This window comes from Cyclopterus lumpus, chromosome 21, assembly GCF_009769545.1.
Source record: "Cyclopterus lumpus isolate fCycLum1 chromosome 21, fCycLum1.pri, whole genome shotgun sequence".
Taxonomy (NCBI): domain Eukaryota; kingdom Metazoa; phylum Chordata; class Actinopteri; order Perciformes; family Cyclopteridae; genus Cyclopterus; species Cyclopterus lumpus.
The window spans coordinates 14,449,281-14,468,097 of NC_046986.1; the positions used below are offsets into that span (position 1 = coordinate 14,449,281).

The 18,817-nt window shown below is 41.6% G+C and overlaps 2 protein-coding genes across 5 annotated transcripts; one reads left to right on the forward strand and one right to left on the reverse strand.

The window, feature by feature from the left end:
* Positions 1-70: 70 nt before the first annotated feature.
* Positions 71-8,534, reverse strand: zgc:152951 (uncharacterized protein LOC569013 homolog). Of its 4 annotated transcripts, XM_034561542.1 has the most exons (12): positions 8,419-8,534; positions 8,254-8,331; positions 6,944-7,183; positions 6,615-6,732; positions 5,782-5,934; positions 5,440-5,625; positions 4,343-4,416; positions 4,002-4,199; positions 3,463-3,600; positions 3,260-3,349; positions 3,001-3,144; positions 71-2,574 (listed from the first exon to the last, which is right to left on the reverse strand). In XM_034561542.1, exons 3-12 carry the CDS (start codon positions 7,181-7,183, stop codon positions 2,446-2,448), a joined length of 1,470 nt encoding a protein of 489 aa, XP_034417433.1. In that variant the 5' UTR covers positions 8,254-8,331; positions 8,419-8,534; the 3' UTR covers positions 71-2,445. The 4 variants fall into 4 exon arrangements, with proteins under 4 accessions (XP_034417433.1, XP_034417432.1, XP_034417434.1 ...); XM_034561541.1 differs by having other exon boundaries at positions 8,254-8,516; XM_034561543.1 differs by lacking the exons at positions 8,254-8,331; positions 8,419-8,534 and adding an exon at positions 8,140-8,253.
* A 359-nt stretch (positions 8,535-8,893) lies between these two features.
* c21h3orf38 (chromosome 21 C3orf38 homolog) lies at positions 8,894-11,016 on the forward strand. The gene is made up of 4 exons (XM_034561486.1): positions 8,894-9,115; positions 9,275-9,450; positions 9,668-9,861; positions 10,137-11,016. Exons 1-4 carry the CDS (start codon positions 8,989-8,991, stop codon positions 10,498-10,500), a joined length of 861 nt encoding a protein of 286 aa, XP_034417377.1. The 5' UTR covers positions 8,894-8,988; the 3' UTR covers positions 10,501-11,016.
* The last annotated feature ends 7,801 nt before the right edge of the window (positions 11,017-18,817 follow it).

Consider the following 18,817-nt stretch of genomic DNA (forward strand, 5'->3'; position numbering starts at 1 on the left):
TTCATGTGGATCAACCAGAGTTTAGTTTTTCCTCTGTTACATGCAATAAGATGGAGTAAAAGAGACAAAGTGAGACAAATGTATTTTATTTTTTTAGTTCAGCATTGCATATTTACCATTCATAAACATATTGCTTTATTGTTAACCCCAAGGAATGAGGAACATAGATTATATTAGAATTTAAAAAACATTTTGCATCACATGTTCCTGATACATGAGGTAATTTTGAAGAAGTACATGGATTATCAATATAGGTAAACAAAAACCTTTTTTTCCGTCCACTCAAAGTGCAGTGAAGCCAACGGTGCACTTTTACTGTCTTTAGTCGAGTTGATGTTTTAAATCTATTGCACACATTTATTCCGATATCAGGGTCTAACTGACACTTAATGGTCTAATTGGGAGGATGAGTGTTGAGGTCCAAGTATTCCTTCTGGCTGAGCTTAGAGGCTACTGCTACAGGCCGCCATTTAAAATTGGAGACTTTTCTCATATCTTGTGCAGCAAATGCTTTCCAGTTTTAAGACGTGCTTATCTCACCTTGTGATTGGGTGCAGCTCAAGGACAAAGAAACCAACAGTTATAGTAATGTGCATGACTGTCTTTAAAAGATTATGGACTGTGCAGACTGCATCATACAGTGCATTGATGACATCAAGCCACTCAGTATTGTTTCTACTCTCATTTACTTTGGACCTGAGATAAGAAAATTCTTGAATTATGGAAACCAAGGCGGCATAAGAAAGGGTTCGTCCGAGCCACACCCTCCTTAGTCATATACAGTGGCCGTCACACTGGAGGATTTGTGTTAAAAAGGAAGTCTAACAAACTTAAGGCTAGGTAATATGGAAACATTATTTAGTTGAATCTCAATGACGGAAAAAAAAGGTCTTAACTCGACACACCCCAAAAAAACTGCAAACTAATCAACACAATTTGATATACTCATGACTACTGAAGAAAAGACAGACAGAATTGATTTCAGTTTCCTGACCAACAGTGAACATTTCACAAATATGTCTCAACAGCATTAACATTTGGTGATAAACATGCAAAGTATCAGGGATGTAGAATTAAATAAATACAAAAAACTGTTGATGATTAAAAATATTTCCTATATCTTTTACAAAAACATCAGTAGCTCTTTTCCAATTTCAAATGGAAGACCTGGATCCAAAAGAGGGGTGAACAACCATGTATGTTCACACGAAGGAGGGAAGAAATAAGTTAGGAATCAAAACGAACAAAACAATCTGCGTTCAAAACAAGAACGAGTTTGAGACGAGCCACCGCACCTCAATACAGTTCCAGTCCAATCTGCGGCTATCGATTTGGAGGATGAGTGACAGTAGCAGCACCTAACAGCATTGTGTCTGTCCAATGGAAAATAGCTCGACACCTGGGTCAGAGAAGGAACTTAATCATACATTTATTTAACAATCTTTTAAAATTAGACTTTTCAGAGCCACAAGAAAAGTTGTGTTTTAATTTGAGTATTTACCGTCCAGGTCTTTGGATGATACACTAATGTGCCATTTCCATTAAGCTTTAAAACGGAACAGCTATTACTTTCTTTCCCTCTAGAAAACAAAATCTGCTTGTTTACATCCGCAGATTAGAATGACGGACTCGCTTCCGCAGCCCGTAAACACGAATGAGCACGTTTGGAAGTGCAAAGGGTTTCGAAATGGCTCGTCGAGGCAGCGTTTGCACGTTCTGCTGTTTAAAAGCTGCGCGTAAAACAGCCCAACGAACATTGGATTGGACCAGGAAGATCGCGATAATCCAGGACCCCTGAGTTGTTGACATAGTGGTTGAAGATTAGGACTGGAGATCACGGAAGCCATGGTGGTGATTGTTGTTAAAATTATTAAAAAGAATGCCGTCCGTTAGCTCTGTGTTAATTTTTATTTAAATTTTTTTTTTTTTTTTCAATAACTTGGGAAATGTTCAGGCTTTGACATTTTACATGGGATTTTAATAACGGAAGTCAATAACATGCTTAATGTGCATCTCATCCCATTAGTTATGCTGCTGCAGGACCAAGTTCAGTGTGCAATTTCATTTCTGAAGGCTCTCTGCTGTTACTTCAAACTAGTAAAAGTTGCATGTACAACTTGTATACAACTTCCAAAACATAGGTAGGTGCTAACAGGAAGACCTTAAAGCTTGGATAAGCCTACAAGAGAAGTATATTTTGATGGTACAGTGCAAATGTGCCCCTCACCACTTGGATTTAAAGGGTTTCTTTTGTATAAAAAACATTTGCATGGTTGAGGACCAGAGGATTGACAAGCACATCATCAACCTGGTTTTTAGTGGATGCAGCGTAGAATGCAGACCGATGCAAAGAGACGTAGCATGGAGCTGGACGTGTGTGTGTGTGTGTGTGTGTGGATGCATGCATGTGTGTGTGTGTGTGTGTGTGTGTGTGTGCGTCCATGCTCAGTGGGAACTGTTGGTGCTCCAGTCGTAAGGGAGGAAGCTGACTTTGGTCTTCCCAGCAGACAGGACCCCCTCCAGGGTGGTCTTCTTCGGAGAGTCCCCCATGTGCTCCACCACCCACTTCAGCAGCTACAAGAGAGCAAAGGTGGAGGAGAAAACACACGGTGAGGTTCCAGGTTGGGTTGACGGTTATTTGAAGGAGATATTTGTATTTTTATACCACCATCCCTTTCCACCAGTGCGACAGTCATTTGTAAATCATGGATTGTGACATGAAGTGGATTTAGTCAAGTACTGGTCCTAATAAAGTATCTCAAAGTTTTTTTTCTTCCATTTCTGGATCATTTCTACTTTGTACCTTTTACTCCAATCATTTATTTGATAACTTCAGGTGCTAATCACTTTCCACAATACAAAATCTAAATCAAGAAATATATTATAATAGAGTATTATCGTTAAAGCTGTATATTAAGTAATAAAATCAACCCCGCATTTACCAGCTGCAACATTACGTCTGTGAATAAGACCACAACAGTGATTGGGGGTCAAAACTACCTTTTCATCTGTTCCTCCAAAGTCAGCTTTGTACCACTTGAATATCTGACTGAGTCGCACTTCTCTTTTCCCAGAATCCACCAAACAGGCGTCGTCGTTCTCCAAGAAGGCCTCAGCTGCTGTGCGGAGCTGGCCGTCAATGTCCTGATAGGGTTGAGTAGATCAAAAGGGATTTGGGACCATTTGATCTCCTAATATTTACCAGATAGGTTGTCGATACCCAATATACCCCGTAATCATTTAAAGAAAATCTCCTTACCTGTGGCGTGTACGTTTTAATTGGCGGGCAGCCCTTTGCGCCACAGTTCAAGGCAAAGTGAATGAGGGGCTCAGCATCTGGAAGGGCCACCTAGAGGACAACAAGGGAATTGGAATTCAACATTACATTACTTATTTTGCATAAAAGTGTCATCTGTGAATCAGTTACATGTTCAGCTGGGATTTAACAGCATGTGTGAATACTTGTAGTCGCGGGTCTGTTTTGGAGAAGGGCCTTAGAAGCTGTGCGACACCTTTTCTGTTCCCTCTCAGAACTCCATTCTCAATGTCCTGTAATGTGAACACTTCTCCTCCAATCAGGTAGCTCACATAGTTGAAGAACTTTAAACGGGACAGGAAACAAAAATGGTTTCAATGCAATGTCATCTGTTGCTGCTTAAGTACATGTGATACAACACAAAGTTAAATAAGGCCACTTAGTATAGATGCTTTATCTTTACATTGGAATCTGGATGTAAAATACTGTAAATCAGCACCAACAATGGTCATACTCGGCTTCAATATAGAAATATCATCTGAGCATTATTGTTTTCTTTACATACTTTTGCAGCACAAGTATTTCCAAACAAGTTTAATGGTTTTGTTAAAAGACACCTTTTCTGATAATGCACCACTGCTGACCATAAAGGAAGAGGCCAAGCAGTCGATGGGCTACAAGGGTTCAGGAAACTCTATTGGGACTCTGTGGAACGTGGTCAGGTATGGGGGTTAGTGCAGCCTACTCTGTATCTTTGCCACATGTTGGTGGGGGCCCCCAGGCGTAGGTACCCGTGGATGACCAAGGCATTGTAGATGTTGATGAAGAAGGCCAGTTTCTCCTCCCGACTCAGTGAGAGCAGCTCTACCCTCTGTAGCTGAATGGCTAGCTCACAGTAGCGCTCAAAGGAGGGGTTCACCGACATGGCCTTGTAGTCCACAGACTGTGGGAACGAGTACAACACAGACCCATTTAGTTATTTAGTTTAGTCATACCAATGTACAGATGATCGTGTAGTAAAAAAATAACAACAACAAATATTGAGCACACTGTGCGTCAGAAGCTATGAGTTAATGAGGACGTTACCTTGCCATCAGCAGAGAGATGCTCAGAGAACAATTTCAGAATCAACTCCCGTACAAGCAAAGAGAGTTCAGCAGCTGAGAAAGAGAGAGAAAGATGGTTCATGTTTGACAAGTCCAAGAGCATTTTCTATATCTGAATGATAAGAGCAACTGTGTTAGCATAACCCCAAAATGTTGACAAATATTGGATCGATTTAAAAACAAAAACACAAAGTTTATAGACAGATTTTAAAACCTTACAATGAACTAAAACACAATTTGGGGGTTTAAATTGGGCTCTATAACATAAGTGCATATTTAAAGTAGCTGTGAAATAAAGATCAGGTTAACCTGGATGTAGAACAAGTTACATTATCATTAGAACATATTACCGATGAGGAAAGAGAGCATTGCTGATAAATCCGAGAGAAAGAGAAATCGCCAAGCATAACACCAGAGATTATAATCCCCTCTGTGTTGTACAACACGGATTAGCTTGTTAGTTCGCCTCCAGAGGTGTGCAACATTCAGGTAGAAATACAATACAGAGCCAGGCAATATGTCTTACCACCACCACAGAACAAGAAACATTTAAGAAATCAATTCATCTGTCAAAAGGTGACACCAAACCTGCAGAAAGAAAACATGGTGTTGAAATAGGGCTTTAGTGATATATTCATATTGAGGGCATTTTTTTCCGCATTTCTTCAGTTTCTATAAGAATCAATTTAGGAGTTTTCATGGTTCTGATTTAAATTAAAATGTACCGAAACATTTATTATGCAATATATTATAAAACACACAAACATTATTTTTTTGTGTACGTTCAAGGTGAAGCATGGACTTTTATGCTCAAACTGCATTATAGAGGAAGTTTAGGGTACTGGTAGAATGATATACGTTGTTCTTTCTTTTTTTAAATCAGAGGCCATATAACAGATATATCACAAAGCCCTACTTCAGTTCCTCCCACCACTAAGCTCACTGACATAATACACAAACCAAAGCAAACCCAAATGGGTCCTCATATACCAAGCCAGCAGCATAGAAAGGACGGGAGTTAGAGAGCATTGGAGGACACCAGTCGGCATGTCCGAGCCTGATCCAGTCCTGACCTACCCTGGATGGGACTGCAGGCTGCCGTCTGTCCTGCGTTGAGGGCTGAATGAGGGTCATCCTCCAGCAGCCTGTACAGTGCATCTTTCCCTTCTCCAAAACAGCCATCCTGCTGCCCACCTCCACGGACACTGACCATGTACTTCTTCTGCAACAATGCTTGGCCAGTACTACAGGCCTCGGCCCTGGCTAGCACACACATGGCCACAGTCAAGAGTTGACGGATCTGGATTTAAACTGTACTTTGTATGAATCACTTTGAGACAGTTCAGTGAGTTTCCAGATCTAATAAAATGTACACAACACTAAAAGCCTGTTTCACTGCAGGTCTACAGCCTTACTTACCCATGCCCTTCTCTCTCTGCAGCCAGTCGACCAGTTGGTCACATGAGAAGCTCTTTTTGTACAATGTCAGTCCCCTCCTATGAGTCCCAATCACATTGCCATGTTTGAGGTCCTCTACCAGGTCTGCAAACTCATCTTTCTCACACATAAACTCTGTGAGGGCAGGAATATGCCAAGCCACACATGTACAAACACACAAAAATACACATGTTCATACTTGCACGTATGAAAGAATATGTGCTGTCCAACATTTGTGCAAAAACACATTAGATTGAGGGAAAAGGAAGCACCTGAATTAAGACAGCTTGTAGCTACTCCTTATTTTATTTTTTTCAGGAAGGACCAAGAAGGACAAATTAATGGAAAATAACCTTAATTTAGTCTCCATTTTAACATACATGTTCAAGGGATGTTCAACATGGCAACATCTTAAGTATGTGCTATGAGCTTTATAATCACATATGATGCCGTTACCTAAACATACCACGGTGCCCATATCAACAATAGTTGTAAACTATAGATATAGTAAATCCAATGCCTCACAAGTTTCCCCATCCGTATGGTTCATTTCACAAGTTGACAACCCATTTTTTAAGCAGACTAAACCAATCGGATACTGCTCGTTTCAAACAAAACACCTAAAAATGACGCGGAAAACCCTGTAAATTATAAAAACACCAAGAACGGTCCATTAAGATTAAGATAAGGATAAACCATTCAAGACTAAAGAATTCACCGATTATAGAATTCTCTGTTTAACATTTGAAAGCAATTAAGTGATCTGGAAAAAGCAAAAACGCTGTACTTTGTGTCAGCTCAATGAAGCCCCTCACCTTCATCAGTCTCTCCAGCCATGTCCTCCGCCTGACCCTCCTCTGGTAGTGGTGGAGCGTCTGCTGGAAGAGGCTCTTTCTTGACCAGATTCACCAACCTTTGAAGCTCCTCAGCAATCTGAGGGGGGTGAAGCCGATCAATCACATATTTCAACATTATGCCAATCGCCATATATATGAAATTTGAGTTTTAACACAATTTTGAATAATAGTGCATGAAATTAGAGTTTTCTTTACACCCTTAAAAAAAACAAAAAAACATTACACTAAGTCTGCTAGTGTTCAAAAAGAGGAAGTCATATCTTTAGGTGTTTTCCACTCCTTCTCACCATTTTCTGGAGGTCATCGTTGCCCCCAATATGAATATTGTTGAAGAAGATCTGAGGGACAGAGCTGCGTCCTGTCAGCTCCTTGACCCTGGCTCTTAGCTCTGGATGCCTTCCCAGATCCACGTCACATACCGGTACTCCCAAACGTCCAAGGGTGGCTTTAGCCTGCACACAGTGTGGGCAGCCCTGGATAGAGTAGACCGTTACCCGGCCCAGAGTACTGCTCTTGAACTCCTCCATCTGCAGAAATAAAAGGGAAGACAAGAGGGAAAGAGGTTCATGCTTTTGCTGCCAAGAGGAAATTGGCTGAGCTTTTTCTACTTTTCTTGTAAATTATGTTGATCTTAGAGAGAAATGTTAAGCTTTGGTCTTTGCGTGTATGTGTCTAGTCTAGATGTGCAAGTGCATCCTGTGTTGTGTATTCATTCATGCAAGTGTATGTGCATATATGCAAGATTGAACCAGCAATATCAAAGTCCATTATAACTTATAGAAGTGATTATTTAGAGGAAAGGAACTATATTTCCCTGACATTGGAAATTACTGTTTCAAATTCCTCTCAGCTCATTTCACATCTTCTTGTGTTGAAAGCAGGCCAATGTGGTGTGGATTTCAACTATGTGAAATTTGTGTAACTGATTTTTGTCTGAAGTTAGCCAATGACAGTTCCTCATTCATTGTGACACAGTTTAAAGCCAGCAGTCAGTCAATATGAATCTAGGCATCATGGGCTGAATCAAACCGCACTGCATGTTGATGTTTGTGATAATAGGTCAAAGTACAAAGTTGTCCTGGTTTCTCAACACATGTTGTCGTCAATGGAGTAAAACACATTTTAGAATTTCCCACTACGATACTGTTTTCCTTTTGCAAATACATTCACCTGCCAAGTCAAATGACAGTCATACTAACGTCTTTCAGATGTTGATGGTGGATGACTGCAGACAAACCAAGCAGTAAATCTGGAATGATCTATTTATTTTAATTAAGAATGTGTGGGCCACTGTAAGGTTGTGCGAGAATACCGAATTGAAGAATGACACGTAGTGTTTCAGAAGAAAGTTGTTTCATTGCTAGGACGTCAATCGTTACCAACAAGAGAGGCGGACGTTGTATTTAATTCCCAAAGTTTTGTATGGAGTTCGGCAAAGGAATACTACTGTATTGTACACATACGAGTATTATCAGTTACTTACACAACTCGTTCAGTGGCATGTGAGAAGCACTACTTAACGCTGGATATAACGTCACGGAATGGAGTTGACGAGCTACTGCGGACACATTATTAGCAAATGAAAACAGGACGTTACCTCTCAGCGAACGACTCCCAAGTGCTTAATTCGGCTGTAACGTTACAATTTCAAATTGCACAGCTGCTCCGCTTAGTTCTGTTAATTAAAACATGTCTGTTAATACATAACGTTAAGTCTCGTACGTCGCCGGCTGAAAGGTCGCTTATCTTGCAGGTGAATTACCCAGCAACACCGACAGTACACCATCATTGCGCAAGCTATCCATGTATGTGCAATGAGAACGATGCTAGCCCATATTAGCTGCCTCAGTTAAGCTAGCTGTCTTGTCTCATGATGCCTTCAGGTGCTCCTCGTATATGTACCAACTTATATATCATAACATCCATCATCTATATTATTATTGCATTCATGATTTCCTCTATAAACCCCCCTTTTGCCTTTTTTGTCCTGGATGAAATGTTCCATTGTTATATTGCCATTGCAATACATAACTGTAATTATCACCTCACCGGTTTATCCCAAAATCTATCTATCTTTCTATCTTTCTATCTTTCTTCTTCTTCTTTTTATTCTTTCACGAATATTTAAAAATGCATTTTATTGGTAAGGGGGTTGTTCGTGTGTATTTAATTCACCGATGGCATTAATTCCTACAGCCTTAAATGCAGCCTCCTATCTTGCCGGATATAGCCAAGGTTTCATGCGGAAAGGTTTTCTTCTATAACATGTTCCCACACGGACACATTTATAGTTGGTTACGAATGGAGGAAGTTTTGTTTTGCGGTGTCGAAAATGTCAGGCCTGTCAGAAACAGAGCGCTCTGGATGTGCAAAGATCCTGAAGTTAATGTCGGATGACCACTTACTATCGCTGTGTGACACAGTCACGAATAAGATGATAGTTGTGGAAAGTTATACAGGTATCGTATGCTTTCAATCTGAATAAGTTAGCAAGAAACACGTTAGCTACTGTATCTGTCGCTACTAACATCAACAGTTGTTAATTATACTCCATTATTAAATGTGTCATAATTTCCGCTTTGCCCAATGGATATAAGTATGTTCATTTGTTTATATAGAGGCCATGAAAACCATCCTCACCTTCACTAGCAATGCCCAGGAGCTCCTGAAAAGGAAGAAGGTTTTTCGCGACCTCATATTCAAGTACCTGGCCAAAGAGGGTGTGGTGATGCCCCCCAACAGCGAGAAACACCAGCTGGTGAAAAGGACACTGGAGCTTTGGTCGTCTGGGAAGGTATGGACAGCAGGTCAGCTCAGCCATCCGTTATGTGTTGACGTGGTTGCATATTTGGAGGTATCGTTTAGGTAAGATGGTGGTACTTCATTAGGTTGTCGATCAGCTGCTAACGGCAAGCATATGTTATTGGAACACGTCTACTAAAAAGTAGTCAAGGCATAATTTGTTGACACTGTATTTGAGTAAACCAATAATGTCTCATTTCTCATTGCAGACGGATGAGACTAGACCGAGACCGACCACAGAGGTGAAGGCTGAGGTGGCCTTTGACCCACTGGTACTTGGCCAGCAGTTCTGCCAGTGGTTCTTCCAACTCCTAAACAGTCACAACCCCTCGCTGGGCCAGCCGCCTCAGGACTGGGGGCCGCAACACTTCTGGCCAGATGTGAAGCTACACCTCCTCTCCAGGTCATGTCATTAACAGTAAAGGAATGGAGATCAGGCTGCTGGGGATGTGTGGTTGTTGGCTTCTCTGTGTTTGCATCAGTGACTTGTCTGGGGCAGGACTTGGTTTCACCAATTGTCAAATTGTTCTGCAAGCAAAAATGCATGCAGATTAATTTAAAAGATTGGCTAGGAGCATAACCATTCTACACATGTGGGCTTGAAATTGACCTTTTTGTTTTAAAATAATTTAATAATAATTTTGTTATAAACTATAACAGCCGTTCTCTCTTTCCCAGAGCTGGCAGTGGACAGATCGAGGATTTCCTTGGAGCTGAACTGGTTAGCCTCCGTCTGTTAGCCTTGACCAGGGAAGAACACCTCCTCCTCAGTCCCAATCTGCAGCCTCATGGCCTCAGGACGCTGGCCTCCCCCCACGGCCAGGTACTGGTGGCTGTAGCTGGGACCATCCACAGAGACAAAGCCTGTCTGGGAATTTTTGAGCAAATCTTTGGCCTCATCCGCTCCCCACTGGAGAATAACAGCTGGAAGATCAAGTTTGTCAACCTGAAGATCAAAGGGCAGGACGCTCTGGGTGGGACTGAGATGGTAGCGCCTGCCTTGAGTTACAACTCAACTGAATTGCAGCTTCTATGCAATTGATAACACTTGTTCTTTTATATTATTTACCCAGATAATATTTAACTGAGTATGCTCTGTAGTTACTCATCTAAATTGCCCAAACATGTTTATCCAGGGAGTTGTTTTCAGAGATCAGGACCTGGCAACTTGTACTGGACAAACCCCTCTCCTCCCTTTTTTAGTGTGTCAAGGTGTACAGGTAGGTGGACATCTAAAAGTTATTTGCACTTCACTGATGTAACATAAAGAAACGACAACGCTTGAGAAAAGGTTCCCTTATTGTTTTCTACTTTCCAGAAAATGGAAATCTCAACTGCTTCTTGATGTGGAAACATTTTGCAAACTGTGCTGTCCCTTGATGCAAATTTGTGCTTTTGCACCCTGTGCATTACATAAGATAACATGTAAATACAGATTTAGATGTGGTTTTGTAAATATGTATAATATCAAATATAAAGATTATTTAAATGTGTGTCCACTTGTGATCAGATATGACAAGGTCACCCACGAGCAAACAATAAATATTGTGTGTTTTCATATGACATTGTGCTTTCATGGGATGAGTAGAGGTCCATAATGTTTACGGATGTGATCTATTAGTTTTGCGTCACACAAGCTCACAAACTGAGCATGCAAAGTTGACGGTATATCTTAATGTCAAATATCTGAGCAGTGAACAGATGGAGGAGCTCCTGGTTGGCCTCAGACCTCTGGTCTACCCTTGTGGTGATGTGTACTGGGTTGTATTTTGGAATTTGGGGAATTTTGAAAAAAAAAAAAAATTTGCCTAAGTTTTTTTGCAAAAGCATATAACAGGGAACTTAAATATAGTTGAGAACAAGACTATGCACGCCTAGCTCAGCTGGACCCTGAATGCAGCTGGTTGGGAACATTGTCTGCCAGAAACATAAACGTAAACATAAAACGTTCTGTTGTTTTTGAACGTCTTTGTCATCAGTGTTGCGTCTGAACTTTCCGCCCTATGCCTGGCAAGTGTGAGAGCGCCGAGTTGAGTAGAGGCCAAGAGCGGTATTGCAGACAGAGATTTCAATTATAGCTCGCAACATATTGAAAAAATAACTGAACTAGTTGTGAACTTAGTTCAACATTTTGAATTGTGAACTATGAACTGAACTAGTTCATGTAGAAAGTGAACTTTCCCAACACTGTTTGTCATATAGCATATTGATTACTTGGTAAACTGAAGCCATGTTCATTTTAATACCAAGTTTATTTGTATACAGTAGACTAACTTTTTACAGCAGTGAGGAGGACGTTGATGAGGTCCAGGAAGAAAGCATTTAGACCTGAAAGGATTCAGGGAAAAACACACTGGGTTTGGGGGTGGTGATCATAGGGAATACACCTTTTTTTATTCAACGTTCATGTTTTTGTTGTTCGATGAAAGAATAAAGTTCTACTCACAAAATGTCAAAAATGTCATTTTTAAAAGTTGTTTTATAAATCTTTGCATGCATGTCTGCTTATGACATGCATGCAAACATTGACAATGTATTCCTGTTAATTCCCGTATATTCCCGTTAATTCCCGTGGAAAGTTTCCAACTTTGAATATTCCTGGAATTTTGCAACCCTGGCTGTAGGTGCAACAAATAATATTAAAGCATATCTCATGTGATATACTTTCTATACATCAGCATTTTAAGTTTGAGTTCTTTCTCTCATTGACATTTTATACAAGAATCTACCTGTAGTTCTCATACATTTAAATACCGGGGCTTAAAGAGCCAGTGTGTAGCATTTCAACCTATTGACAGATACAGTATGTAATTTGATATTCACATCTATTTTTTCATTAGCGTATAATCAGCTGAAACTAAGAATCGTTTTGTTTTGGTCCGCTTAACATGGGCCCTTCATAGCTACATGGGAAGCGGGTCCTCTTCAGAGTCCACCGCCATGTTTCTACAGTTTAATTTGCCATTTCTGTCATCTTTTCAGGTAAATTGACAATTTTGTGACGCTTCCTTGATGATGGCCATTTCTGAATTACTTTTGTTGTGGCACTGCCATTATTGTTGGCAACATGTTGTGACATAAATGTGAGTTATTCGTGATTCACAGATGTAGTGTAGAATAGCTGGCTCAGTATCATTATCATAACAGTTCACAGTTTGATAGCACAGCTGTGGGGGAGGATGACAGCCCAGTTGTTAAGTGCGTATTTGTTTCCTGTGTGTTCTATTTATCCCGGGGCGTAGAGTCATTTTGCACATAATTTGCGTGATGGATGTGAGTCTCATTTGGCCTCAACCAAAACAGAACGAGAATTGCATTGAATTACTTCACTTGATCATAAGGAGGCCAGATGCAGTGCAGTCCCGTGGCTCAGAGCTGATGCTGTATTGAATGGCCAAGAAAATTGGTGTAATCACATCATTCACCAAAGTATTCTCAAGATGAACAGATCCCTGCTTTTCTCACAGATGTGACGCTCCATGTTCTTCCTGGTGTTTTCATAAAAAGAGACACGTTTTTCTTTAATGTTCATAGTGAGAATGTATGACTGGAATGCATTTTGTGTCCCCACGTATGTTTAATCGTTGTGACTTTCACCACTCAGCAGAGGGCAAGTGTGTGTACATTGTGTACTGCAGGTGTCATTACCGACTGAAAGCTTCCCCACACCGCACGTGAATGATACAACATTTCACTAACTGTGCTCAGGAAATAAACCTTCATTGTATTCTTTACTGTGCTAAAATGCCATCTGACATGCAGCTGTATCTGTCCGGCACTAAAATTCTGCATTTAGCCGTCTGAAGTGGAAACAACAGCAGGACTGGTCGGTCCTCCTCACTGCTTGGAGAGCAGTACACATATCAGAGAGATCGGGGTGATGAGGAGGCTGGAGAGGATTCAGCCTCTTCATCATTAACACGGTACCTCAGTGTGCTATAAAACAGATAAGCAACAACTGATGGGGGGGCCTCAACAGACTCCACCCACTTTAACAAAAACAGATGTTTATCCCCATAGCAGCTTTTCCTTTCTCATTCACTGGTATTTTTAGCCGCATTTCACTTGCTATATGGGTCGTGCCCCATTAGTCGTACAAAACTAAATGACTAATCTGCAATACGTTTCACAAGCTTCAAATGGACTCCTTATTCATAAATTGGATCTGATTTTCCATTGATACTCTGTCATAGTAGTCGAAGCCCATTTAGGGTTTGGTGGGGCACAGAATATGGCCACTATGACTCTTTGGCTTTGGTGGGAAATGTTACATGTGGGAAATTATTCTTGGCAGCTGTTTTCAAAGGCCCCTGCAATATTTAATATCTGTGACTGTATGGTTTGGAGCCTCGTGGCCCTTTGTGCTTTACTGTGACATAGTTGTGGTGAGGGGAAACCACTGCAGCCATTGATCTCAGCCTGTTCACCTCTCAGAAAGAATAATAACAAGCTGCTCGCCTTCTGTCTTTATAGCACTTGGCTTTGCTGAGTTTTAATAAGTGGTTTAGCAACGGGCGCAGCTCCTAGGCACGGGTTAAAAAATACCGCTGCAGTGGCGTCTGGTGATGGTTTCAACTCCGAGAGCTTTTTACTTTTCCTCTTTTTTTTATTTTCTGTCCTCTAATAGGGAAGTATGTTTGTCATAAAGATCATGCTAAAACTCAGATCCAGATCTTAGAAATAGCTTATGGGTGGTGAACCATGGAGTCTGCTGCCTTGATTGTTAATTCATTTCTTTTCCACTTTATACTTTTTTTTTTTGTGATTGATTGGATGTTTGGACTGATCTTAGAAACAGCCTCATTAGTTATCAAAGATTACTTTATTAAACACTTCATGCTACAGCCATTTATCTCTCTCTCTGACAATCTGATGGCTTTAATGATCCATTAATGCTAGAGTGTTTTTTTTCTCTTCTTTTTTATGTCTCCAGCAGTAATTCTTAAAGTGGGGCCCAGGGGCACCCAGGCTTTTCTCGGGGAGTTCAAGGAGTCCTTGAAGTGGTTTTATGCAAAATGAGTAATAAGTCTCATCTTTACAGTATTTATTAATTTTATAGAAATGATCCCAAATAGACTGCAAGAATGGCTAGATTTATACATATTTCAAGCTTGAAACTATATAAATAACCCCATATGGGTTTGTTTGATTTGAAATGACACATATTCATATACAATGTTGCGGCAATATGACTTGACCTCATGACAACTTGAGGCCAGAAGAGGGCAGACAAGCCACAGCAGAGAGAAGAAATACTTTGATCCCTGGCCAGGAGAAGAGTGGGGGGTAAAAATCCATTTAGCACCATTACGTGAGGAAACTCATTAATTCCTCAGAGCAATCTGAGTGAGCTGACGTTACCAGGCAATTTCTTGCTGGCCACCGCCATGGGGGAAACTGTAAATTCTTTGAGTTTGAATTGTCCTCCATTAAAGTAATGGGCTTCTAAAAGAGGGACATGGTAAACTGTTGCCTTTCATAGGCACAAGAGCAAGTATTTCACAAGTTATTGAAGTGTCAGTAATTTATCGATACCTGTGAAGGTTTTAGAGACAATTTTAACACAATGCTCTTTGCAGTCTGCTTTCTCTCTGGACAATAAAGAACATGATTTATGAATAGGAAGGGACTCAATCAATAGGCGATAATATTTCTCCTGCTGACAAAACATGTTGGAGGAAAATTCAATCAAAGTTTGACAGAGTTGTTTTGTCATTTTGTTGGACTTGCCCTCCAACCCAGCAGTGTTTCATAAACCAGTACCCGAAAACTTCACAGAAACACTTGCATAACTCTAGGAGGAGGGGATGAGGTCACAATCCATAATTCTCCCACCTAATATTGTTAGCTGAGGAAGGGTTCCGATTTCACTTTTTGTTTGAGTTATGGAGGCCTGTTGCATTTGAATGTTGTCTTAACAACAGTATTGCTGTTTTAAGTGTGCCCATATCTATCATATGAATACCCAAAGAGAAAGACATTGCGCACAACAAACACATCACAAGTTGTCGCTTCACTTCCACAAAGTAGTGGTCATTTCCTGGATTGGTCTACTTAGACTCCAGATGCAAGCAAAGTAGTACATTACACAAAGAGCGAATGAGACAACATTGTGGCATCCGTAGAATCAGGTTGGGCCTCATGTTTGTTTGACCTTACGTGACCTTTAAGCCCTTGTTGGGAGTGCGCCTGAGCCTTTACTTTCTATGTGCATCACAGAGCATCACTCTTCATTACACTCCCCGATGTCTGAGCTGACATCATTGTTCCGTTTCAACACAAATTGGTTTGGACCGTCGAGGCGGCCGTCACAGTTCATATCAGCCCCTCTCTTGGCCTGGCGGTGTATCCTTACACATGCATCATTATCTCACGTAAACAGTGGAAATGCGAGACCGCCGGGGGAACGAACGCCATTCAAGGCAACAAAGCGAGGGACTGAGTGAAAAGATCCTGGGCGGTGACACTCTCGTTTAGCGTCAATTAAAGAAAACAACAAGCAGAGCCCTTTCTCAAGGCAGCTGGGTCCAATGTGTTTATTTATACTGAAGCAAATATGCATGTTTGAAGCAATGCATGCGGCCAAGGATGTTTCAATCAGAAAAACATGAAGAGAACACAGGGCTAACAAACATGTCCCTCACATTGAGATGCACTTGAGTTGAGCCTGCACACAAGGACCCCCTTCATCTCTCTTTTTATCTCTTTATGCTCCTCTGTCTCTCGTCCTCTCTCATACATAGTGGCTCCACTGTTTAGCGTTGCACTGAATCCCTTTCGTATGCAGTGCAGGAGCCCCGACGAGGGCCTTCCCTTGGCTCTCGAGCTAAACAGAGAAGATGGTGTTATCAGAATGCTGCCAGGAGGTTGTCAGCTTGTATTGGGCCGGTCTGACCGAGTGGCCGGTTGGCGGATGCGTGTCGATGCCAGGCTCCCAGCGCCATCCCTCCGTGGACATCTGCTCTGTGTGGAAAAGCTGTGCAGATTGTCTGTGGTTGCATCTTAATCCTCCATCTCTTCCACTGCAACCATGCCCGGCCGAGCAAACCAGCATCTCTGCTCGCCTTGCTTGTATTAATTGCCCTTGCCTGGCTCGCTGTTTGCTTCTGATTACACTCATTAATTTTAATTCCCCAGGAAGCCATCACCACCGTAGCTGCCTTTACACACACACGCACACACACTCCCGCACATATGCATGGACAGGCGTAAACGCATATTTGTATGGACACAACCGTGCATTTCACATATGGTGTGAAATATTAAACATTCTTTAAAAAGGATTTCTTCATCTCAGCGTGTTCTCCTTAATTGGCACACCCACGTGATACTGCAATTATGGTTCAAAATTTGGGTCGGTGGGAAAGTTTGATTGAGCAGTGTTTTAAATATACTCCATATCCGTCATCTTAAATCTTTTTTAATGTATAATTTTCAATTAATACTAGATTATTAACCATTAATTAGAACTTATATAATTAGCATACAATGGGATTTTCTGGTCAAACGTGCACTTTGTCGGAGTCTGTGCAAGAGAATCAAGATATGAACATATATGTTGACATATCATTAGTTTCATGTTGCCAGTTTCCTGTGATCAGATGCAGGCAGACCCTCTGGGTCACCTGTCTGTCTGCAATTAGTAGCTGTGTCTGCCGTCCGTCGGCTGATCTCTGTGTGAGACAGGGCACAAGAAGAAAGTTGTTTTCACCTGCTGGTCACAAGTCATAGTCCTCAACCCAGCAGGTGGACCACATCTGGTAAACTCCCAACATCTGGGCCGGCAGGGTGGCCTAGTAATTATGGCAGTGCTACAAACTTTGCTCAAAATTGCCAGGAAAAATCAATGTCACACCATATTATTACCTTTCTCTCGTAAAAATGTTCGAGCTCAAATGCAAACACTTTCCTCACAGCAAATGTAGCATAATCAGCTAAAGTGCAGCAGCATAGTGACAATACCGGTGAGAGGAAAGCTGTCCCTAATGAGCAACAGGAAGCTGACTGCGTCGCCAAAAATATCAAGCAATTTCAATATTTATCACAGGACCACAAGCACTTGATCCAGGATAATACATTACAGTACAGTTTCAAAACATGTGGCTGCATGCAGGTGTAGGTGTGTGTGTGTTTCTGGACACACTGATGCCCACAGAGTGCATCATCCACAGTATTATCAGCAGCTTCTTTTTTTTTTGTCCTTTAGACGTACTGAGTGAAGCTGCTACTCCTACTCAGCAGCCTTTTAAGCCGACCTAAGGGGCAGTAAAACCCTCCCATAATACAAAGCTGTGTGGCCTCTTGCCTTCTGTCACCCTATCACCTCAGAACCTGGGATTTTCTGGGAAAGTGGGGCTTCTGGACTGACTCATCAGACAGCTGTACCTTAAAGGGCCTCATGGGGGCATTGCCTGAGGGTCACAACCCTGCGCTGTGATTTGACGGCCAGGCACAAATAAAACCCCCTGAAGCTTGACAACTTCCTCACTGAGCCCACGTTACCCAATTAGTGAACCAGTCCTCAGTCGGAGAAAACGAAAACATTCCGGACTCAAATTCCCAAGACGTCCGTGGTCGTTTATTTAATCCATTTCTTATTTCACCCTCTTCCTGAGATTTTCTAGGACTGATTTTAATGGTCCACCAAGGAGTGACTCACCAATTCAAATACCAGTGGGCTGCAAATATCCTATACTCCTGGCTGCGTGGAATCCCATGACAAGTACCTCACATCAGTATGTTAACCCACTGCTATCTTTTTTTAAAGGATATCCAGATAATGACATTGCCTCAGCTCTGTGGGTGCTGAAAGCCTCTACGTTACCCAGAGTGCAGTGTAGGCTGTGGGGCTACAGAGGCTGGAGGGTGAAGGCAAAGACGAATGGAAGAATCACTGCTCGAGCAGAAGGTCGTATTGATTGATAAAGAACCCTGTGGATTGGGCTGTGGATTGCTCCCCACCCATTGTGTGTTTGTTGTGGGATACCAGACTGCTGCCCCGAAGGCCCTGAACAACACAGACAGGCAGAAAAAGACAGCAAAATCAATGACTGTCTCACACAGGGCTCTAGTACGTTCTTCCAAATCATCTAAAGTGGCTCCCTTGGCACCTACTTCCACCCACCTCCACTGGAAATAATAACATGATTCGTTAAAGACACTACAGTTCAGGGAGGGACCACAAGCACCTTCTGCACTGAACCAATCACTGACTGAAGAGAGATTAATTTCTCTGAAAATAAAGACTTACTGGTATTAGAAAGCAACACAGAAACACAAAATACCACAAATCGAAGCCAATGAAATATGAGGATGATGAGGAATGCATGTGGGGAAGGCTACAGAGACCAGGCCCCAAG

Coding starts and splice junctions, on each gene's coding strand:
- c21h3orf38 (XM_034561486.1), top strand. CDS start 8,989: ATGTCAGGCCTGTCAGAAACAGAGCGCTCTGGATGTGCAAAGATCCTG. Junction 9,451..9,667: donor AGCTTTGGTCGTCTGGGAAG/GTATGGACAGCA, acceptor TTCTCATTGCAG/ACGGATGAGACTAGACCGAG. Junction 9,862..10,136: donor AAGCTACACCTCCTCTCCAG/GTCATGTCATTA, acceptor TCTCTTTCCCAG/AGCTGGCAGTGGACAGATCG.
- zgc:152951 (XM_034561542.1), bottom strand. CDS start 7,183: ATGGAGGAGTTCAAGAGCAGTACTCTGGGCCGGGTAACGGTCTACTCT. Junction 5,935..6,614: donor GGCTGGAGAGACTGATGAAG/GTGAGGGGCTTC, acceptor CTGCCCTCACAG/AGTTTATGTGTGAGAAAGAT. Junction 4,200..4,342: donor ATCTCTCTGCTGATGGCAAG/GTAACGTCCTCA, acceptor TCGTTCCCACAG/TCTGTGGACTACAAGGCCAT.